A 23,680-nucleotide genomic window follows, 5' to 3' on the forward strand; every position below is an offset into this window, starting at 1 on the left:
TGTCCAGGCTCCCTCTGACAGCATCACCCCCCTCCCCACTGCAGGCCCCACCCTGTGCCCCCCACCCACCTCGTGGCGCTCGCCCTTGTTCTCGGTCAGCAGGATGATGGCATCTGCCAGCGTGGTGGGCTGTGCATCCACCTGCTCCACCATCACCAGGCGGGAGCTGTAGATAGCCAGGATGTAGCTGGAATAATCAGTGGCTGGTCGGCTGCTGGTGGGACTGGAAGCTGCAGAGACACCCAGAGCAACAGGGATCAGGGAACTGTCACCAAGCCCACAATCCCCAGGAGCATGGTGCTCCTGGGCTGATGCACATGCGACATGCAACAGGCAACCTCCACTCTGAAGAAGGTCCCCATGAAGAGGACCGAGGGCTTTGGCACCTCTCCCTCCCCCAGGGCCCCTCCATGCCCTCACCCTGGGCAGCAGGGCCGGCCAGGGCAGCGCTCCAGTGGTTGAAGGCACAGCACACGACGGCGTACTCGCCCGGCTCCAGCATCACGTCGCAGTTGACAAATTTCTTGACGGCTCGTTTGCTGTGGGCCATCAGCCGGCCCAGGCTCAGCTTGTTCCCACTGGTGAAGGTGGCCCGGAAAACCATGATGCACAAGTCCAGCAAGTGGCTGTCCACCGTGTCTGACCTCCTGTGCCAGGAAGGAAGGGTCACACGTCACCCAGGACACAGGCAGCAGTTCCAGGGAAGAGCTATCCCACTGCCCCAGGAACCAGCCCTGCATTCACGAGTTGGGTTCATTGGGTTCCAGCTAAACATGAGCAGTTCCCAAGATCTGTGGAGATGGTGATGGGGGCCTATCCCTGAGCTCTGTGATCCCGAGGGAGGCCAATGTGTCTGGATTTCTTCTGGGCCCACAGAACCACAGAGTTGTGGAATCATTAATGTTGGGAAAGTCCTCTAAGATCATCAAGACCAATAACCAACCATTAACCCAGCACTGCCAAGGTCACCACTAACCCACGTCCCCAAGTGCCACATCCATAAGATTTTTAAATCCTTGCAGGGATGGGGACTACATCACCGCCCTGGGCAGCTGTGCCAGGGCCTGACCACCCTTTCAGTGAAGAAATTTTCCCCAATATCCAAGCTAAACCTCCCCTGGTGCAACTTGAGGCCACTTCCCCTTGTCCAGTCTGAAAGCAGAGCCTGACCCCCACGTGGCTGTCCCCTCCTATCAGGAAGTTGTGCAGAGCCAGAAGGTCCCCCCTGAGCCTCCTTTTCTCCAAGCTGAGCCCCCCAGTTTCACTGCCCTGCCCAGCTCACCTGCTGCCCTCCTGGAAGAGGGCAAACTCCAGAGCTGCACGCTCCAACACCGTCAGCGATGTCACCGTCACCGGCCCGTTGGCCTTGTTGGGGAACATGCCCTGCACACGCACCTCATGCCAGTCCGAATGGAGCTTGCAGATATCCACAGAGTCAAAATACCTGTGGGGAAGCTGGGCTCAATCCTGGTGGGGCACACTGCATGCTGCAGGACACCCACATTCCCTAGGGATGACTGGTCCCGCCTGCCACATCATGATCCCACATCCCATTTTCCATCCCTGCCCCGTTCCCCGCCCCACAGCTCTGCTCTGGCCGTGCCATACTTGATGAAGTCGCTGTACTCCATCCAGAAGACGCCCTCACTGCTGCCATGGGGCATCAGGTCATGGCGCAGGGGGAGCGGCCAGTGTGGCCACTCGTCCGACCAGCTGCCGTTCCAGGAGAAGCGGCCCCAGGGGTTCCGGAGGCGCAGTAACCTGGGAAGGGGAAAAGTGTCAGAGACCCAGGAGGGAGGGGAGACCCAGCCTGCCACCCACACAGGACACCCTGTGACTCCTGCCTTCTCACAGCATCCCAGAACTAATGTGTCACCCACATCGTGGCCCCAGATGTCTCTGTCCTGCAGCTCTGTTCCTGCTGCTGCTCCCTCTGCCCTTCCCTGCCCTAAGGGGCTCAGCAGGGGAGAGGCTGCTGAGAGTGACATGGCTGAAAATACAGCTTCCTACAGCAGCCCAGCTGTCAGGGTGGCACCCATTTCTCTCCCCCCTCCATTCAAAGATGAGCAATATGCTCTGAGCATCTCACTGAAATGAGAACTCAACTCAGTCCTCTGTGTCTTGTGACACAGGTCAAACATTCTACCCCTGGACATGGAGCCAGCACCAGGCAAGGACAGCTCATATGATAACAGCATTTATGTGACACCCCTGATGATGCCCTAGGATGGCATCATCCTTGCTGGCCATGAGGATGGGACACCAAAGAGTCCCCAGGGTCCCGTTCACCATGCTCTCAGTTATCCATCTCCAGGTTTTCTGCTGAATCTGCAGGCAGGAGCAGCTGCAGAGGCATGGCAGGCTCCAGGCCGAGCTCACCTGAAGCCCTGGACATCCCGCACGTCCAGGATGGAATAGGCGTGCCGGGGCCGGAGCCCCATGCTCTCGTAGGCCACATCATCCACCTTCATGTTGCCCCCGCCGCAGGATGCGCCCATGAGGAACCTGCACGGGGACACCAAACCCTCGGGGTCCTGCCAGGCCTGCCATGGGGGAAGCTCATCCCTGCCACTCAAAGCATGGGACAGCTTCCTCCCAGGAGGCTCCTGGATGCTCCCACTCTGCAACAACACTGTTGGCATCAACAACACTCCCCAGGCAATGCCCAGCCCTGCTGGCCAGAGCTCCCTCCCCTTGCCCACGTGCACGCTGAGCCCAGGCTCCAAGGAGAGCTGCTTTGCGCTGGGGAACTTTGCCCCAAACCTCCCCTGATTTCTACCAGGCCCCAGGGTCCTGCCCACTTCTGCTGGCTGGCAGAAAGCCACAGAGAAAAGCAGGGAGTCCATCAGCTAGACAAGCTAGCAGGGGTGAGGACACTATTTGGGGCAGGAGGTCTGCAGCAGTCAGGTTTAGGGGGACACCATATGCTGGGAGCTATCTATCCATGTGGCCCCATACCCCAGCCTTCAGCCAACCCAGCTGCCCTCCTGCCCAAGCGATGAGCAGGAGGTCTCTGCTTTGGCTGTGCCCCCTCTAGACTCGTGCTAGCCAGGTGTCATTAGCAAAGATGTCACATACGGGTGGGAGACTTGGGCAGGGTAAAGCATTCACAAAACAGAAAAGCTCAAAGCAAAGCAAGTGGGCTCAGTGCCACTTCCTAACTCCTGCAAGACAGCAGTGACGTGCAGTGGAAGGTCACCAGGCTCTTAATTTCATATGAGAATCAAAGGAGAAATAATTTCTTAGAACTTGGAGTGGGACCCCCACCAATGCTCCAGATGAGTGGCAGGGGTGGTGGACTCCACCCCAGCTGATGCAGTGACCCCTCTCCTGAGCCTCTAAAGACAAGAATGTTCCCTCTCATCCCCCTCTGCAGCGTCCCTGCTCCTGCCCCGTCTTACCCAGCCTCCTTAGAGCTGAGCATTTTGGCCCAGATGAGGTCGGTGTCGATGGGCTCCTCGCGGGGGTTGGTGGAGCTGACCTGCAGCATGAGGCTCTCGCAGGGCGCCCCGGTGAGCGTGGCCAGGCCCTCGATGGCGCGCCCGGCCTGCAGCGCGAAGTACGAACCGTGCAGCTTGGCCAGCGCCTTCTCAATGAGGGCCACCCACAGCTGCTTCCTCTGGGCCTGCAGGGACAGGGAGGGACACGTCAGCCCCGGGGAAAGGGGTGGGACAGCCCCTCCCAGCCATCCCCACCAGCCATCCTGGCTGGAGAGGCAGCAGCAGCAGGGCCATGCCAGGAGCTGGTCCCCTTGGCCAGGGGTGACCCGTTGGCTCTTTGCTCAGTGTTTTGTTGGGAAGAAGTCCTGGAATGAACACCCAAGAGGCCTGGGTGCTGACAGAGCTGCACCCTGGGGTGCCCAGCAATTAGGCTGGCAGGGTGGGTGCCCACCCTGAGCCCCTTCTGTCCACTTCAACCTGAAGTTAGAACCATTTAATAATGGAAGAGGACCCCAAGGCTCCCAGAGCTCAAGGAGCATTTGGACAGTGCTCTCAGGCACAAGGTGGAATTGTTGGGGTGTGTGCAGGGCCAGGAATTGGACTGATGATCCTTGTGGGTCCCTTCCCACTCAGGACATTTAGGATTCTGTGAGGTGGAGCACATCTGGAACAGCTGCCTTTAACTCACACACCTCTGCAAACCCAAACCAACACCCCTTTGGCAGAGGAGGTTCCCCAGAGTGCCCCTGGCCACAGGACTGACTGGATTCTACCCAGGCAACACAGACACTGCTTCAAGGACAAGCTCCAAAGGCTTGGACTGGCAAAGTCCTCACTCCAGCACAGGGAGTAACTACAAGCCCTAATTACAAGATGCAAGTTTTTTCCCAGCAAATGGGGTTTGGTATCCGGTGCTTGGAGAGCAGCAGGGAAAATCACTGGTACATTGTGCCTGTGTGACTCACAGGTGGCAGCCAAGAGCTGGCAGAGGAAAGGAGGGCAGTGAAGATTTCTTTCTGACGGATAAAGAGAGCTTAAAAGTGCTTTTTGCTGGTTTTTGGGTCCCTCACTCAACAAAATCCATGTTGTTTATTTCTGCCTGAACCACAGCCAGGGAGCTCAGATAAGAGCCCGATTTTCTTTTATTTTTAAAACTCTGATTTTCCTTTTATATCCCCCACATCCAGCTCCCACAGCTGAACACTCAGCAGAAAAATCTCATCACGATTCAGATGCTCCTAGAAACAGAGGCAAGGCAAGTCCAGCCCATGTGAAAACCTCCAATCTTAAAAAAGCTCCAAAAGCAGACTTAAAATTCATGAAAGATGGAAGGAAAAGGTAAAAACCAAGACAGGTAAATCTTATGCTGAAATAAAGAAATGCATCTGTATCCTCTGTCTACTGAGAGGCAGAATAGATACAAATTCCTTCTTCCCTTCTCCAAAGTTTGATTCCTGTCCTGACATGGCTGTGTGTCAAAACCCAGAGGAGAGGACTGGATTTGCAGAAGGAAATCCAAGCCAGCAGTCCCAGTCCCTGTCTCCTCCTGACAGTGGTACTTTGTTTTCCTTGGCAGATTTTGCCCCCTGAGTTTCAATAGAGACGTTCTCAGTCTCCTTCATGGACATGGTCCCAGCAAGAGCCCCTGGGCCTGGCAGGCAGGGCAGGGCAGAGCAATGTCCTGGAGGGGCTGAGGGAGCTCCACTGACCCGAGCAGATGCCATCCCAGCGTGCTCAGAGCAACTGGGCACTGGCTCGGAACCGGCTGCTCCATGTGCCATCCCCTCCTTCTCCACAGGCCCTCCCTGGCACAGCCAAGCTGCCAGACCTCCCCTCAGAGGAAAGAAACAGCTTTCCCTCATTCCCTCGCAGTGCAAAACACAGGTTAAAGTGTTTTCCTTTTATATGAAGGATAAGGGTGGCTTTCCCTGCAAGTGAAGTGGCTGTGGTGCAAGGAGTGAGGGAAAAGCAACTGTAAATGAAACTTCTTCACTGTAGCCTGGGAAATGCCAAAAGAGGTCTAAATAGATGGATATTATGGCTTCAAAGAGTTCACCTGTCTTGAGGGCACAGTGAAGATCAGTGTCCTGAACTGCAAACAGGGTGCAACCAGTGCTGGATCTTCCATTTGTTTCACAGCATGCCCTGGCAGCTCCAGGCCTGGGGCAGCTGGGTACCTGCTGGGAAAGGACCTGGGAGTGCTGGGAAGTACCTGCTGGGAAAGGACCTGGGAGTGCTGCTTGGCAGCAGCTGAACGTGAGTCAGATGTGCCCAGGTGGGCAAGAAGGTCAGTGGCACCTGGCATGACATTGAGGGGCTGGAATGTGTCCAGAGAAGGGAATGGAGCTGGGAAGGGCTGGAGCACCAGGAGGGGCTGAGGGAGCTGGGAAAGGGGCTCAGCCTGGAGAAAAGGAGGCTCAGGAGGGACCTTGTGGCTCTGCACAGCTCCTGACAGGAGGGAGCAGCCAGGTGGGGGTCAGGCTCTGCTCCCAGGGAACAAGGGACAGGACAAGAGGAAACAGCCTCAAGTTGCACCACAGGAGGTTTAGCTTGGATATTGGGAAAATTCCTTAATGAAAGGTAGTCAGGCATTGGAATGGGTTGTCCAGGGCACTGGTGGAGTCACCACCCCTGGGAACATTTAAAAAACAAGTCCATGTGGTACTTTGTGGCATGGTTTAGTGAGCAGGGGGTATTTGATCAGTGGTTGGACCTGATGATCTTTGGGGCCTTTTCCAACCTTAGTGTCTCTATGACTCTAAATGCAGCACGAAGTAGGGGCCTCACATGAACCCCAGCAGTGCCTCTTCCCACTGCCTGTCCTGGGAGCGCCTGGGATGAGGCTCCCTGAGGCCTGGAGCGCTGCCCACCCCCGTCCCCATGGCACTGACCTGAGAGAAGAGCAGGTAGCCGCACTCGTCGCAGGGCAGCATGTCATCCACCAGCACCGTGGTCCACGTGCCGTCCTTGCACAGCCGCACCTGGTAGGCGCCCTCGGGGCACAGTGTCCTGGTGATCATCACCCTCTCCACCAGCTCGGGCCGCTCAGCCAGCACGGCCAGGGCGCTCAGGAACCTGCCGGGCACCATGGGGCGGCCTCAGCACGGGGCATGGGCAGCACGGGGCATGGGCAGCACGGGTATGGGCATCACGGGGCACAGGGTATGGGCAGCACGGGTATGGGCATCACGGGGCACAGGGTATGGGCAGCACGGGCATGGGCAGCACGGGTATGGGCATCACGGGGCATGGGCAGCACGGGGCATGGGGCACGGGCATGGGCAGCACGGGCATGGGCAGCATGGGGCATGGGCATGGGCATGGGCAGCACGGGACATGGGGCACAGGGAACGGGCAGCACAGGGCATGGGCAGCACGGGTATGGGCAGCACGGGGCATGGGGCACGGGCATGGGCAGCGCGGGGCATGGGCAGCATGGGGCATGGGCATGGGCAGCACGGGTATGGGCATCACGGGGCATGGGCAGCATGGGGCATGGGCAGCATGGGCATGGGCAGCACGGGCACGAGCAGCATGGGCCATGGGCATGGGCAGCACGGGGCATGGGCAGCACAGGTATGGGCAGCACGGGGCATGGGCATGGACAGCACGGGGCATGGGCAGCATGGGGCATGGGCAGCATGGGCAGCAGGGGTATGGGCAGCACAGGGCATGGGCATGGACAGCACAGGCATGGGCAGCACGGGCACGGGCAGCACAGGGCACGGGGCATGGGGCACAGGCAGCACAGGGCATGGGGCACGGGCAGCACGGGGCATGGGGCACGGGCATGGGCAGCACAGGGCATGGGCAGCACGAACTGCCCGGCCACGCAGCGCTGGGAGGGGGTGAGGCAGAGCATGGGCTACAGCCTGGGGGCATAAAGGGGTTTAAGTAGGGCTGAGGGGGCCGAGCTGGAGCTGGAGGGAGAGGGGGGAAGAGGGAAGGGGCAGGAGGGTGTCAGCCCGGCTCACTGGCCCCTACCAGCAGTTGCCCAGCAGTCCCTGCAGGATGTCCGAGGGCCGCGGCGTGCGGAACACCGACCACTTCACCGAGCGCTCCTTGAAGATGCTGCAGTTGATCTCATGGGGGCGCAGCCACTGCTTCACCCGCTGCTGCACGCTGTCCCCCTCCGGGAACCCCACCGACTTGGGCCCGGGGGGGAAACTGTCGTCCACAAAATTGACTTTGTTCTGTGAGGGCAAAAGGCAAGGAGAGCATAAGTGGAGCCACTTGGGACTGGGGAGTCTGGAGAGCCGCCCATTGCCCCCCTGAGAGACAGCAGAGCCCCCAGCCCTCCTGCCGGGCCCAGGCAGTCTCCTCCCAGCCCTACAGCCGGGCAGGACTATGCTGGTGTTTGCTGGCAGCAGCAGAGATGCTTCTTGTGCTTCAGGTCCAGCATTCAGCCTTGCCTCAGGCTCACCTCTCTGGTTTCAAGCTCCGGGCTGTGACTGTGACTCCAATCTGCCTTCTTCTGTTTCACAGGAGCCTCCCTGGGCAGGGACAGTCTCACACTTTGTGCTGGTGCTAAAAGCTGGGCTGTGGGGGGCCTTGGCTGCCTCCACAAGCAGCAAAGCCTGCAAACAGCAAGGCTTTGAGGAGCCACCTGGCATGCAAACACACCTCAACCAGCCTTGTCCCTGCCCCGGAGGGGACATGCTGGGCTTGGCAGCTCTGTGCCACCCCCAGGCACGTCCATGGGGGATGGGAGGGGCAGCTTTAGCAATTGCATTCAGCCAGACCACAGCCAGGCAAGCAATTTCAGAGTGAGGGTATCCCACGTCCCAGGCCTCCTGCAACAGCTGCTGCATCATAAATAAATAGGATGGGTGGAAGGGCAGGTAATCCCATAGGCATTAACCACAGGGATGGAAGCACAGAACTTCACCAAGAGGAGAAGGGTGGCTTTTCCAGTCTAACACAGGGTGAAATGAGAACAGGTGTTTCTTTGTTATTGTTAATTAAATTAAATTAAATTAAATTATTTCAGCAAAAGCTGGTTCTGATTTAAATTAGCTTTATGCACACCCAATTAGTAGTTGACCTCCTCTTTTGTGGCAATCCTACCTGAATGCTTCCTTTGTGGTGCCCCAATCAGCAACTCCAGCTCCTCTTTTGCAGGAGGGTGTTTTCAGCTAATAGCTGTCCTGCTCTCTCAGGGGAGCATCTGCCCCGTGCAGCTGAGGAGCAGCCACCATTGCAGCAGCCTCAGTCACAGCCTGGCTGGGGACCTGGCTGTGACCCATCCCTGCACATGGATCTCTGGGCTCTGCAGGAACTTGCTGTGCAGGACTATGAGGACACTCATAGGACACACATAGGATTCTCCCCCTCTGCTCTGCCCTTGTGAGACCCCAGTTTTGTCCATCTCTGGTGGACTCAGCATAACAAATATGTGGATCTGTTAGAACAGGTCCAGGGGACCCCATGGAGATGCTCTGTGGGCAGGATCCCCTCTCCTCTGGAGCCAGGCTGAGAGAGCTGGGGGTGCTCACCTGGAGAAGGTTCCATGGAGACCTCAGACCCCTTGCAGTGCCTAAAGGGGGCTTCTTAGTAAGAGGGAAAACAATTTTTCACATGGACAAGCAGTGATGGGACAAGGGGAAAGTTTTACACTGAAAGGGGAGAAATTTAGATTGGGTACTGGGGAAAAATTCTTCCCTGTGAGGGTGGGGAGGCCCTGGCACAGGGTGCCCAGGGAAGCTGTGGCTGCCCCATCTGTGCAAGTGTTCAAGGCCAGGTGGGACAGGACTTGGAGTAACCTGGTGTGGTGGAAGGTGAGGTGGGTTGGCAGGGTTAGAACAAGATGAGCTTTAAGGTCCCTTCCATCCCAAACCATTCTGATTCCATGATTCCAGTGGAAGAGGTCAGCTCTGCACTGCTCCCCAACAGAAGAGAAAGGGTAAAGCTGAAATAGGGACCACACACTGACAAGGGTTGGAAAAGGCATCCCTGGAATAGCAGAGGAAGGAAAACCCACAGCAGGAGCTCGAGCAGAAATGCTGGCAGGGAGCAGCAATAGGGGCTGCTCCACATGATGTGGGGCAGGGGGCCAAACAGACGGAGCAGAACTCGGCCAGCCTGGCTCCTCCAGGGCAGGCTGAGCAGGCTGGGCAGCGCTCGGGCAGCAGGGAGCTCACAGGGACCTCCCCTGCCAGCCTGAGCAGGAGCACAGGGACAGGAGCAGCATCGTCCCTCCACTGCTGCCAGGCCTAACCTCACACCTAAACAGTGCCAGAGCACAGCTGGGGCTGGGCTGGAGGGGGCTTTTTGGGAGATGGCCCACGTGCACCTCACAGCCCATTATGGGTGGGTTAAGGAGCACAACAGGCTCAGCTGCGGGATGGGGCAAGGCAGGCTCCCCTTCCTGGCAGTGCCATGCTGCTAATTCAGCCTGGCCATCATCGTGATTCATCCTTCAGGCCTGAATCCTGATGGAACAGATGTTCCCTGCCTACAAAAGAGGCTATTCACTTGCTTAAAAGATGGGGATAAGCAGAATCTGGGTCTCTGCTATAAAGACACCCACGCCTGTTAGGGAGGACACACAGCAATTTAAAAAAAACCACAAGCCCAAACAAGATCATTCTCAGAGCTTCCCCTCTGAGCCAAACATCTCTGTTCCCTGGACTGTGCAGTGGAGGCACAGGAATGGACACGATCCTCAGACTAGGCAGGAAAAGCCTTGTTTGTACGTCAACATGGGACTGCAACTCCCTCTCCATCTGGTCCAGAAGAGCTGGAGGCTTCCCCCAGAAGGAGGCCAGAGAAAGCAGCATCCACAGGAGCTTTTAATGCCATACTGGGAAAAAAATGAGGCCAACAGAGTGGTGTTTGAGGCTGAAACCCAACTGACTGGACCAGATACCTCACAGTGGGAAGGTGTGTGCTGGCACGTACTCCTGAGACCTTCAACTAGAGCCAGCCTACAGCTACAGCTCAGCTGGCCTGCCCAGAACAGGGGGAGCCATTTGTGCTGCACCTCTGCATTTGCAACACCCAAACCAAGAACACCAAGGCCCAGCCCATGGCTCTGTAACACCTGCAGCTGCTGGCAGGGGCAGCAGTTCCTCTGCCTGCCCTCTCATCCTGAGCCTCTGCTTGCTGCATCCTAGATTCCCTGCATCCATGGACAGTGTGCCACCAGCAAACCTAGGCACACTCTCTGCCTTTCCCACCACTAGACACTGGAAAGAGATGGACTGACCACCTAAGGATGTCCCCTACATCCCAGAAGTTCCCTCTCACTGATTTAAAATACCACTGGGTTTCAGAGTTTGCAGGTTTAGCACTAGGTTTTAGACTTCCTTACTCTTGCACCAGGAGTGGGCTGTATGGGCTGTCTTCACCCTGGAGGTCATTCTGCACCAAAATATGACATTTCAGTGCCAACAGCCAGCATCCAGCTGCTGCAAGGGAAGATCCCTGGAGCCCAAGGCATGGAAGATGCTGCCCCAGACCTATGGGGAGGCAGGAACAAGCAAGCACTGCACTCACCTCCCGGCAGAAGGTCACGATGTTTTCCCACAGGGCTTTGGCCTCGCCCTCATCCGTTTGCCTCCTCTTCTCCACGTGCATGCTCTCCCTCCTCTTGAGGGGCTTGAGGCCCTTGTGCTGGGCCACGTACTGCTGGGGGGTGTGGCAGGCGCCGCAGTGCTTGGCCTTCGCCTCATTGAGCAGGGTGCAGGCGGGGCAGGCCCACTGGCCCGGCCTGTCCTGCGCTCCGGGCGGCGGGGCCGGGAACAGCCGGGCCACCTTGCGCGCCGACGGGGCCTTGGCGCCGCAGGAGCAGCCGGGCCTGTCCCTGTCGCAGGCGCCGCAGTCGGGGCAGCGCGGCCCCGGCTCCCCCGGCGGGCCCCCGTGCTCCTGGAAGCCGTGCAGCTTGGAGGAGCCGCACACCTTGCACTTCTGGGCCTGCGTGGGGTTCTTGAGGGTGCACTTGGAACAGGACCAGGTGGTGAAGTCGGGGCTGGAGGGGCTGCACGGGGTGAACCTCACCGAGTCCCCCACCAGGTTGATGGTGTCGCTGCCTTTTTGGGTGCTGCAAACCTCGCACTTGCTGGCCCCGGCGGAGTTGAGCAGGGAGCAGGAGCTGCACTTCCAGTGGGACGGACTGACCTCCATCTCCTCCTCCAGCACGCTCAGCCGTTTGTTGGACAGCAGGTCCGGGAAGCGTGCAGCAGGGGCGGCCCTGGCCTGACCTTGGGGAGAGCCCTTCTGCCCCACGGCGCCCGTGGCCGCGGGCTGGGAGCCTTCGGGGCCTGGCATCTGCAGCTGTGGGGGCACCTCCCGCCGGCTTCGGGGCACGGGGTTGTTCTGGAGCCCCGGGGAGAAGGGGCTGAAGGCTGGGATCTTCTGCACCTCTTGTTCCATAGCCACTGGGCCTGGGGTGGTCGCAGCATCACCATCAGAGATCTCTGAGGAGACTGAAGGCTGCGGGGTGGAGGGGGCCATGTGGAACCCGGCCGGGGTGATGACTTCAGGGACGACCAGCGCCTCTGGTGGGATTTTGGGCAGGGAGAGCTTGCGTGGGCCACCACAGGCGGAGCAGGAGTTGGCCACGGGCGTGTTGTGCAGGGTGCAGCGCTGGCAGGCCCAGCCGCTCTCCAGCTCTGCTTCATCAGGGCTCTTCCCCTCTGAGTCCTCGCTGCTGCTTTCTGCCTTGGCAGCCTCCTCCTTGGATGTGCCCTTGGGCTCCATCAGCACGGCAGGCTTGGGCAAGATGCCGTTGATGACGGGCAAGGGGGAGCCACCGGGTCCCGGCTCGGGGGTGAAGCCACACACCTCACAGGTTTCCTTGCCCAGGAAGTTCCTGAAGGTGCAGCGGGCACAGGCCCACTTCTGCTCCTCCACGCTGAGCCGCAGGATGTGGTTGAGGTCGGGCTTCTGGCGGGGAGCCTCGCAGATGGAGCACTGCCGCTGGCCCACGGGGTTCAGGAAGGTGCAGCGTGTGCAGGACCACTCACGGACGGCAGCCATGGAGCCAGGAGAGTGGGAGTGGCTGCAAGAAAGAAGACACAGTGTGAGGCTGAGGCCAAGGCCACCCAATAGGCAGAGGTACCACGTGTTTCCTGGGCTGGCGTGGTCAGGACCTCGCTTCCAGGAAGGGAACAACTATCAATCCAGTCACTGCTCTATTGGTACTTGCTCCTCTGGCAGTGACAAATTCTCCAGGTGTATGGCAATGCATTGGCTTCCATCCAAAATGCTTCAGGAAGGGCAAAAGAAGCAGCTCAGCACCCACTGACCCCATCCTCACAGTGGGGTTGTGCCCTGGTAAGCAAACACCATCTCTGTGCCCAACCCTGGCAACTTTGTGTGTCTGCAGGTCATTTGGAACTCTTGGGAGGAGGTGACACCCTGCTCTGCCTTCTTGCTGTTCCAGCATCAACTCTTTTCTCCTTCTCTGCTCCATCCCACCCCTGTCTCACTTTCTGTTCCTGTCTCCCTCCTCTCCTTTCAGCTCCACACTGCGATAACTGTGTTATCCCACACCAGACACCACCAAGCCAAGGAAGCCGAGCTTTGGTGTGCAGAGGTGCTTCTACCTGGCTGTAGGTTTTGGGGCTGGAAGTCTGGCCCAGTCAGCCTGGGAGCAGCAGCTCTGTGGTGCACCAGTGCCAGGACAGCTCACTAGCAGCTTCCAAGCTCAGCAAAGAGGAGCACCATGTCCCAGCTCCAGCTGCTTCCCTACTTATCTGTGAAGTAGAGAGGCCATAATGCCCTTCTGGCTGCACCAGCCCTTGGTTTCAACCTCCAACGTTGCCTGGGAATGCCTGAAACCCTGATGGGAGAATGGGTCCAACGCACGACAGAACCACCTCGTCCTGGGGAAGGAAGTCACAATTCTGTTTTCTAGGCAGGTTCAATATTCCAAAAGTGCAGCAGCAGCAACAGCTCCACGGCGATCCCTGGGTTGCAGGGAGCAGCATTCCCCCAGTGCAGCCCTCCCGGTGCTTTCAGACTGCCATGTGGTGCACTCACACTGAGAACAGTCCTGGATGGTGCCCTTTGTTCCCTGCTCGGGGTCATTTCCTGCAGCTTGGAGCAAAGGTGGGGCTAAAGCAGAGTTTTCTGCTTCCTCCTCCTTCACACAAGGACAAACCAGCTCTCCCTCATCTGAGCATGCACCGGGAGGCTGGAGCCCTCCCTCCACGCACTCCTGCTCCCAGATAAGGTGGCCAAGCCATAAATCCAATCTTGAGCCCCAGCTCCAGGTCAGTTGTGCCTCTCTCCAGCAGAGCAGGCCCCTCCCTTCCAAGCCCTTCCACCCCACTCTGCTTGCCTGAGACCAGAGACAGGGCCAATTGTGCAGAAGAAGCCTCCAAGCCCATCCCATGCCCTCAGCTCTTCCCAGGAAGAGCAAAGTCAGACCTCCAGAGACCAAGAGCACCCTAAGTCATGGGAGCTGCACCTCAGTGGGCTCACCACTGGCTCCCTCTCCAGCATCCCTACAACAACCAAGTTCAAGCACCACAGTGGCTGGAACAAAGGGGAGGAGGGTGTTTAATCCCATAAAGGGCAGGCACAGACAGCTCCAGACGCCGGTGCAGCCTGTGGAAGGAACTGGGTCCTGGCTGGCCTCCAGAATCCCAAGCAGCAGCACCTGCACACACAGCTTCCCAAGGCTCTGAGCAGACTGCAATGCAGCAGCAAGGTCTGGAGGGGCAGAGGATGCAGCCAGAACCCCCCTGGGGAGGAGGGAAGTGACCCTCCCTTCGGCTGGTACATGAGAAACTCTCCTGGGAACACTCCAGCAGCAGCAGCAATCCAACCACATTTCCACACCACGCTCCACAGCCACTGGAAGAGCAGCTCCATCTCACAGAGATCAGATATAACCTTCAACTCCCTTCTTAAATCAAACGCTTCTCTAAATAAAGCCTGAAATCAAGAAATCCATTTTATTGCAAGAGAGAGCTTGAAAATTCATTCTGGTTCATATACGGTGCCTGCATCGTTTGAACTCTGCAAGGTGTTTATTATTATACTGGAGTTATTCCCAGCTAAGAGAAAGATAAACATTGATTTTTCTGCCTCAAGTCCTACAGCTGGGAGCCACTGTACATCCCTCTCCCCTGTGGCAGCACCATGTCCACAACATCTGAAAGGGAGATCATTGCTCAAGCAGAGGAGGGGAAGGAGCTGCTGACCGGCTCTGGCAGCCAATGGGGCCATGAAGGGCACCGTGATCCTGTTACATCCATTTGTCTTTCTGGCGAGGTTCATCAAAGCACAGGCATCAGCAAAAGGCAAGGGAAGGCTGTCAGTAACCTGTGCCATCCACCTCCAGCCTCCCCCATGCTGTGTACACAGTGCAGGAGAGCACTGGCTCCAATCAATCTGCCCTGAAACGTGGATGCTGCAGTGCTTTCTGTGGATTGGGACAAACAGCCACAAATCTTCCTCCTGTCCATCTCTCACACACCCATGGTCCTACCCAGCAGGCAAAGGCTTCTAGCAGTGCCACCATGGGACTGTGGAAGGAATCACCCTGTTCCTTCCCATAGAGAGGAGAAAACCTAGGATAACCTAAAAGACAGAAGTACCACACGAGGGGACACTGGGATGAGCCACGTCCCCAGACCTGCTTGATGTGGCATCAGCAACAAACTGCAGGCTCAGGGAAGGCAGCACCATTTCACTTGGCTGGGCAGGAGATCCAGGCTCCAGGCAGCTGGGAGGGAGGTGGAAGCCAGGGCACTGAAGTGTCCTGGAATGGCCCTGGGGAGCTGTGACATTCTCTGATCACACTGTCCCCCTCCTGGTCCCATCTTCTCGCCCCTTGCAACAGGAGTTGGCCCCTAACACTGTCCAGCTGCTGCTGGGATTTCCATCTACTTCCTCAGGAAAACCAAAAAGCCTTCCAGAATGGTCATCAGCTCTTCCCCCAAAGGTCCTGCAGTGGCAGGGCCACCATTGTGACAAGCTTTGGCAGGAGACTCCCCTGCCTTCTGTTGCACATCGTGGTGCCCAGCAGCCACACAGTTTTCCCTGAAAGTGAGTGGGAGGCACACAGCATGGCAGAGGACACGGGACACCTTCAGCTGTGCCCCAGTTCTGGGTTCCAGCCACCAATATCCCCCCCCAGCCTTGGCAACTGGCAGGACACCAGCCTGCAGCCTGCTTTCCCCACACCCCTGCCTAGGACTGATGGACAATTCCAGTCCCTGCCTGAAATAGAATTAGATTTAGGGTCCAAAGATCCCAGTGGGCACCAGGCTGGAACCTGCCTTTACATGGTCCAACCCGTACCAGAACGTGGTGGATTGTGGCAGCAGCCTCTGTCCCACAGCAACAACCTCCTCCCAAAACTGAACCAGCTGAAGGAGAAATCCATCCTCAGCCTGTCCAAGCTCCACAGTTCTCCTTAAACAGCCTGGCTGGCTCCTTTCCCAGCAGGCAACAAGGCTGCATGAGGAAACAGGGTTATCTCCAGCACCTATTCACCAGGCCCATCTGCTGCGTGTTAACACAGTCACTCTCCAGCCCCAGCAAACACAACTGAGATAAACATTGCCTGCCACCTTCCAGGGGGAGAGGAGCTCCTCTGAAACCAGGGACCTGGCAGCACCCACCCACGGGAGGGCTTTCCTGGGGGACACTTCACAGGTGACACAGGGCTCCACTCCACAGCCAGGCAGCACGCAGCTGCTGGAGGCTCTTTTGGGGTGCACACAAAAAGGGCACCTTGGGATCCAGGGACAGGGTAACAGGCTACAACCCCACACCTCCAGCAGCATGGATGGGGATGGATCCACATGGCTGTGCTTCCCACCACAGCAGCTCTCCCCAGGCAAGGCAGGAGACATCAGCTGGCAGGAGGCACCACTGTATTGGCAGGCGTGCCCCTACCTTGGCAATCACAGCAGTGTAATTATCATGCTTAAAAAATAATATAGAAAGTACTCTAGCAAGCAGGCAGCTTTCAGCACACTGATCAGGTCCCAGGGAACCTCACTGCTCCAGGGATTAAAAGGTTCCAGCTGGTCACCTTCCAAAACCACTTCAGGGCAGTGATATCCCCGGCCCGGGCTCTGCCGAGTGCTGAGTTTGCTGAGCCCTGTGGGTCCAGCTGCTGCAGAGCCCTGGCTCCTACACAGCCACCAAACTGCCCAGGGATGGCCACCACCTTCAGGCACCCTCTGGGACCCAAGTCATCTCTGAAGCAGGGCAAAATAGGAAGGAACAAGGCAGGGTGGGAAACTGGGAAGAGCCCAAAAACCTGCAGTTCGCATCTTTCCTGCTGGCAGGGAGCTGGTGGTGTGCCAGGGCTGTGGGAGGTGCAGCTGAGCTCCAGGGCAGGAGATGGCACCCAGCCCTGGACAGAAGCACTCTGGACTGCCAGAGAACACCTTGAGGTGACCTGGGCACTGGAGTGAGAGATCCCAGGGCTCTGCTGCAGAGCCCACACTGGCAACAGGATTAGAGGAGCTTGTGTCAATCACACACAGCAACACAATCAGGCTGTTTCTCTAAATAAAATTCCTCCAGAGCAGCTAAAGTCTTAAAACTTATGGCTTCGTTTCTCTCCCGCAGTAAATAAACAAATAAATAAAAATCAATTGTTCTCGTCAGCAACACAAACCCCAAGCTCTCTGACACACAATGCATCCCAGCAAAATCCTCACTGACAAATACAAGAAAAAGCACTTGAATTTTGTGGAAGAAAAGAAAAATTACCAAAAACCCCTAAACAAATCCTGCCTCAATGTCTGTGAGCTGTGAATCCCTTCCCCTCAACCCCATGCTTTCTATTTAATATTTCCCATTTAATTTTCTTTCAGTAGCACTGCGGACCCTGACCTAAGAGAGAACTGCTGAGCCTTCTCCCACACAGACCTACCACATCACCAGAGCCAGCAGGAGCAGCAGGCACCTGTGCCCACCAGGAAGGGGTGCAGGAGGTCAGGAAGCACTCAGAATCCCTCTGGCAGTGCACTGTTAGGAGCACACGTGGCTTGGGATCATGAAGCCCGGGTGAGGAGATGCTGTTGGCTGAGCTGACTCACTCTTGCAGAGCCAGGCAGGGGCTGGGAGGCTGGACCTGGAAGGTTGCAGCAGATATACTGGCAGAGCAACACAGAAACACAGGGAGCTGGGACTTTCCACTTGGTACAAGTTTCTATAGAAGCATCAGTGGAGACAAACAGCCTCTGATTCACACTTCTGAACCCCTGAGGTTGTAAGGGAAAATGTCGCCAGCTCGGTGCTGGCATCATCCAAACAGGGCAGGTTGCATAACTACTTCCAAATCCTGCCTCCAAAGTGAAATAGGAAAATAAACCAGGCTTTAATACCAGTGACCTTCACCCCAGCCTTCCAGGACCCTTCCAGCTCAGGATATTCTGTGTTGGAGAGACATGGACAAAAATAAAGCACCAGAAGGGACCTGTCTCTTTGCCCTTTTCTCCCAGATCTGCTGAGCAAGGGCAGAGACAGCAAAGCCCCCCCAATCTCAGCCACACTTTCTGGAGCACTGTATCCATGTCAGGCAGTGCCAGGTCCCACTGCAATGGCACAAACACTCCTAAAAACCAGAGGCTCTCCATGTGTGTGCAGAAGCAGCACCCCACATCCACAAGAGCAGGGATGGAGGATTCCAGAGCACAAGAGACCTCAGGGTGGTCTCCAGCTCAAACTCCTGCTTCAAGCTGAATTTCTTAAAGGGATTGAAGCAGGTATAGACATTCTGTTCTTGAAAACCTCCAAGGATGGAGACTTCACAACCTCTCTGGGCAGCAACCTCAACTAACTGACTGTCCTTGGGCAGAAATGCTTCTCCTTATACCCAGTCTGAAACTCTCCTGTTTCATCCTATGTTTGCTCTTTCCTGCCCTTCCACCATGTGCTGCTGTGAAGAGGCTGGCTCTGACCTCTGGATGATGTCTGCAGGTCCTGCTACAGCTCCTTCAATGCTTTCTCTCCAGCTGGAACTAATCAAGGGATAATGGAATAGTTTGAGCTGAAAGGGACCATAAAAATCACCTTGTTCCAGCCCCTGCTATGGGCAGGGACACCTCCCATTGTCCCAGGTGCTCCAAGCCCTGCCCAGCCTGGCCTTGGGCACTGCCAGGGATCCAGGGGCAGCCCCAGCTGCTCTGGGCACCCTGTGCCAGGGCCTGCCCACCCTCACAGGGAACAATTCCCAATTCCCAATATCCCATCCAGCCCTGCCCTCTGGCAGTGGCAGCCATTCCCTGTGTCCTGTCCCTCCATGCCTTGTCCCCAGTCCCTCTGCAGCTCTCCTGGAGCCCCTTCAGGCCCTGGCAGGGGCTCTGAGGTGTCCCTGGAGCCTTCTCCTCTCCAGGTGAGCACCCCCAGCTCTCCCAGCCTGGCTCCAGAGCAGAGGGGCTCCAGCTCTAAGTGACCAACTCAGGGGCCTCCTCTGGACTCACTCCAGCAAGGCAACTTGGGTTGAATTCCTGACTGAGCCCAGCTCCCTCCCCCTCTCCTTGCAGGACTCACACTCCAGCACCCTGATCACCAAAACACCCCAACACCAAAAACAGCTCCAAAAAGGTCACCACGTTCTTTATGCAGCCTCTGGCACCAGGCATCCCCTTCAGCCAGGACCAGAGCTGGGGCTTTGCTCTGAGCTCCCTTTGTCCCTTCAGTTGGTGGAAGGGAACCACAACAACTACAACTACACAAATTCCTCCTTTTGTTGGAGCACTTGAGGAAATAAAGACTTCTTGATCCTGAAATATTAATTTTTGAGCACTCCAGAGCTTTATCATATATTTATCAGCTCTCGTTCTTTGATGTCAATCCAGGACAAACTGTCAAGGAGTTCCCAGAAACAGAGCTTAGGTCAGAGATGGAAAATCAGCCAAGGCACCAGCCTGGTCCCCTTCCATGACAAACTCTCCTGTGGCCAGGACATCCCTTCTTTCTGGAGGTATCAGTGCTCCTGACCATTCACTGGAGCAGGACAATCACATTTATGCAGAAAATGGCATTTTCTACTGGTGATAACCTGCAGTCAATTGAAACAGGACAACTGGAATTGTCCTGTTTAATAAAGCAATGGTGGCAGGCAAAAATCCCTCATCAAAGCAGAAGGGAGGGGAAAAAAAAGGTCTAATTCTGCAGCAGGAAACCATGCAAGGGTGAGCACTTGATGATAAATGGGGCCATAAAAGTCCCAGCAACACCACACAACCCTCCCTAGAGGTGCCAAGAGGCTCAGACAGACACAAAGAGTTTCCCAAGCTGATGATGCACTCCAGTTCCTGGGAATTTCTTGGTCCCATGGCACAAAACCTCCAGATGGTTCTAGCACAGTTTTATTGAGTTTCTTCTTTTCCCACACTGGACACAGCTCCAGCAGCTCAGATGTGCTCCAACAGCCAAGGAGAGAAGAGGCTGGGAGTTTTAATGAGAAGTTCCCAGGGGAAAGCTGATCTCTGCTAATGAGAGGTCTGAGAGAAAAAACACTGGCCCAGCTGTACAGGGTGCACTCAGCACAGGAGTTTTCTGGCAGCCAACAAAGCCACAGAACACACTCTCAAACTGCAGCTGTCCCTGCAATTTACTCTCTTGTCACCTCCCCAAAAACGGATTGTCCGTCAGATGTGAGGGTGAGAGGGGACATCTTGCTGTGGGACAGGCAAGAAAGGACTTCATAGAATCACTTCAGAGAATCACTTCAGAATGTCCTGAGCTGGAAGGGACCACAAGGATCATGGGTCCAACTCCTGGCCCTGCACAGACACCCCAACAATCCCTCCCTGTGCACCCCTGAGAGCACTGGGCAATTCCAGGGCAATGCTCTGTAAATACCAGTGCTGGCAAGGGGTACAAGTGGGACAGAGAACACTCCTCTGTCCTCCACCAGCCACGAAGAGACACCAAGAAATGTGCTCAGAGTGTGGTGGGAGGAGGGCAGGAGCACAGCTGGGACAGGGGCACCCTAAAAGCTCCTGTGACACACACCAAAGTCTGGCTTTAATGGGGAAAGGAAATTGAGGAGACTGTCATGGCTTGCAGAGTCCTCTTCATGGCTGAAATCCCTGGGTTTTGCTCAGGAAAAGGGAGGGAAGGGACAGAGTCTTTGGATCTGCCCATCTGCAGTTACTGGAGCTGCTGCAGGAGTGCCAAGTGACACACACCTGGAAGGAGTGTGCCTTCTCTCCAAGCCTGGGGAGACACAGGGAGAGTTACCCTAAACTGATGGACAGGAGACAAGAGGCTTTCATCATTCTTCATCAAAGCAGAATCAGAATCTGGAAGGCTTGTCTTGTGAGAAAAACAGGCTGGGCATGATGAGCCTTTAATACACCTTAATTGCTGCAGTGTTGTAAGAAAGGAGCTCTCAGAAGAAAACCAGTTTGGCTGGCAAAGCACGGGCACGCTGGGACAAGAGCATTCCCAAAGGCTCCTCAGCTAATGAGCAGGTTTCCCACATGTCTGCCAGGGCAACAATTACAATCCCTGGGGATACAAAAGGAGGAGGCAGACTGAGTATTCCAGGGTCAGCAAAGTCCAAGTTCCAGCTTTGCTCGAAAGCTTTGCAGGCTCTGGATTCAGGAGCTTTTGATGAGATCTCTCACCCTGTAGCAGCACCTCCTGCACCTGTCCAAGGTTATTGAGATGCAGGGCCCAGATGAGATGGCCAACAGCAATGTGACCTGCTCAAAACCCAGGATGGAGGGACTCAGTAGCACAGGATCCTCATGGGACAGGCTCTGGAGCAACAAGGCTGGCAGGAGAACGGCCCAGGAAGGTCCTTCTGGAGCCCCAGCCCTGGAGACAGACACCAGCACAGCCTCAGCTCCTCCCAAGCTGCACTGTTTCTCATTAAGATCAATTCCAGCCTGTTGTTATAATTAATAACCTCATCTTGCCTCCCTGCATGCAAGCAGGGGAAATTTCTGCAGCTGCAATCAGACTTTACTTCAAAGAAACCAATTTAGCACAGCGCTACTGCTGCCATCATTCCTCTTACTCAATGACTTTATTTACCTTTTCTGTACCTAATTTCCCCAGTCCTTCGTGTGCCTGGGGAAATTAAAAACAAAAAATACCAAGCTCCATTTGCACCCAAATATTATAGCAGGGGGAGGAAATTTGTGTCCTTAACTCGGGCCAGCACCGTTCCATGGCCATCAACACATTGATTTGGCTTGAGGAGGTGATGAACTGAACAGCCTTGCTTTGACTACACAACACTGACTTTGACCAAAATCTACATTAAATGGATATTTAAACCCTCTCAAGAGCAAATACAGAAAGGAGGTACAGCAGTTTTATAGGGGTTTGTCACAGTGGCATGAAATTGGTGTAACTTGGGTGTAGAAAGCACAAAGGACATCTGGTCTGCCAAAACATCAGTGAGTGTTTCAGCATGCCTGCAGCTCCCCAAAAAGCTGCTTTTTTCAGGGGAAAAAAGCCCACAGTCCTCCAGCAAATGCAATACAGGAATTCAACAATTTTATCTTTTTTTTTTTGTCAATAAAAGGCCTGAAGACTGATGGCCCCAATTTCTGTTGGATACTTGGAGCTTCAGCTTCTTGCACACTTGGAGCAAGAAAACACTTTGAGAAATGTATTTTTGTTTTTTAGAAAGCCTGGTAATAATTGGATCACCTATTCTGTATGGTTTTTATAACTACACTCCATCTGTGGTCTGAGCAGAAAGTTTCCCATGTAAAATAAACTTGTCCAGCAAACTTTGTGACCACCTAAAACAGAGGAAGCACTGAACATGTGAGCAGGTCACATCACACAGGGATGGGATCACAGGTCTCCAAGCCTCCTCTGGTGTTAGGGCAGTGTAAGATGTACAGAAATCAGGGAGTATCAAGAACAGCAGGGAGAGGATTTATGAGCAGGACATCTGCTCTAGGACTAGCAAGATGCTGGGGAGGAACAGCTGGGAAGATGATGTTCTTTAATACTGCTGCTACACTAATTCATTTCAAATCATGGCAGGTTTTAATTAAAAACCAAACAGAATCTTGAGCAGGAGAAGCAGGAGGGATGGCCAGAAGAGCTCAGAATGGAAAGGTTTCAGATGGAAGGCATGAGGGAATGGAGTGGGGGACATCTCCTTGGGTGTCTCATGTCTGGAGAGTGAGGCATGGTACAGGTTTGAGGAGCTGCAGGTGATGCTCTGTGAGCAGCTCCACTCCCCCACCCCCTCTCAGAGCCAGCACCACCAGCTCAGCTCCAGAGCACCCCCCTGTACCTTCAGAGAGTAAATTAAATCCCCCAGCAGGAGAAGGAAATTCAAAGCCCTTTGCTGCCTTTGAGGCCTGTGCTGCTGGGGGATGCCCCACGAGTGTGGAGGGGGCTGCCTGCCCCTCTCACAGCCCCCTGGGGGTTCTGGGGTGCTGCAGCCACCGTGGCACAGCCACAGGAAGGGCTGGGAGGGCACTGCCAAGCCCCCCTCTCCTTTTGTCCCACCAGCCCTACATTGGCCAGGCTGCTATTTGCTTCAGAAACAACCATCTTTTCCCCTAAGTTCTCCCTGATAAAATAAATCAAAGCATAGCTCCAGGGTGCAATTAAGACAAAAACCCACAGTAATAAGAGCTTGGTACCATTTGGGAAGGAGGGAGAGAGAAAGACTCATGTAGCCATGAGGTCTGAGACCAAGGAGAGCAGGGCTGCAGCCTGGCAGGTGGAAGCAGAGCCCCCAGCCTCCTCCTCCTCCTCTCCTAGGGCTTGAACTTGGCCACCATCCCAGCTCCTGGCAGAGCTGCTGCTGGGAACTCTTCCTGCAAACGAGGAAAGTTCTCAAGCCAAGCTCTGCAGTTGCAGTGTCCCATGCCAGAGCAGGCAGTGCCCTTCCCAGGGCTGCCAGTGGCACTGGGGCACCCTGGGCAGCACCATCCCAGAGAGCTGGGATGCAGCAGGGCACTGAGCTCCATGGCCAGCAGCTGTCAGCTCCCCAGCATGATTAACAGGCCTTAATGAAGAGCTAAGCCAGTCCTGGACCTCAGGAAAGCAGCTCACCATTAACATCTCAGCCAACAAGCTTTGCACTGATCTGCAGAGAGAAAGACAGACTGCCAGGGGCCAGAGGAAGAGAGAGGAACTCTGGCAGCTCCCAGCACCCCTGGAGTTCAGAGTGTGGCTGATCAGGGCACAGCAATGAAGCCACTGCAGGGAGGATGGAGGGTCCCCCACAGCCACTGCCACCACCAGCACACCCTGCTCGACTTGCCTGGGCATGGCACCAGCTCCTGTGGTGACAGAAGGCCAGAAGGCAGAGGGCAAACCTGAATGCCCCC

General features: G+C 55.9%; 1 protein-coding gene across 3 annotated transcripts in view; it reads right to left on the bottom strand.

The window, feature by feature from the left end:
- The window catches only part of CAPN15 (calpain 15), a 56,837-nt gene that overhangs the window by 2,793 nt on the left and 30,364 nt on the right, over positions 1–23,680 (bottom strand). For all 3 annotated transcript variants that reach the window (XM_066561121.1, XM_066561118.1, XM_066561120.1), the window contains 9 exons: positions 10,938–12,441; positions 7,425–7,633; positions 6,332–6,515; positions 3,402–3,625; positions 2,380–2,505; positions 1,609–1,761; positions 1,283–1,444; positions 421–647; positions 70–230 (listed from right to left, as the gene is read on the bottom strand). In XM_066561121.1, coding sequence (XP_066417218.1) covers positions 70–230; positions 421–647; positions 1,283–1,444; positions 1,609–1,761; positions 2,380–2,505; positions 3,402–3,625; positions 6,332–6,515; positions 7,425–7,633; positions 10,938–12,419 — 2,928 coding nt within the window. In that variant the 5' untranslated portion in view covers positions 12,420–12,441. The remainder of the gene's footprint in view (positions 1–69; positions 231–420; positions 648–1,282; positions 1,445–1,608; positions 1,762–2,379; positions 2,506–3,401; positions 3,626–6,331; positions 6,516–7,424; positions 7,634–10,937; positions 12,442–23,680) is intronic.

Source organism: Molothrus aeneus, chromosome 16 (genome assembly GCF_037042795.1).
Source record: "Molothrus aeneus isolate 106 chromosome 16, BPBGC_Maene_1.0, whole genome shotgun sequence".
Taxonomy (NCBI): domain Eukaryota; kingdom Metazoa; phylum Chordata; class Aves; order Passeriformes; family Icteridae; genus Molothrus; species Molothrus aeneus.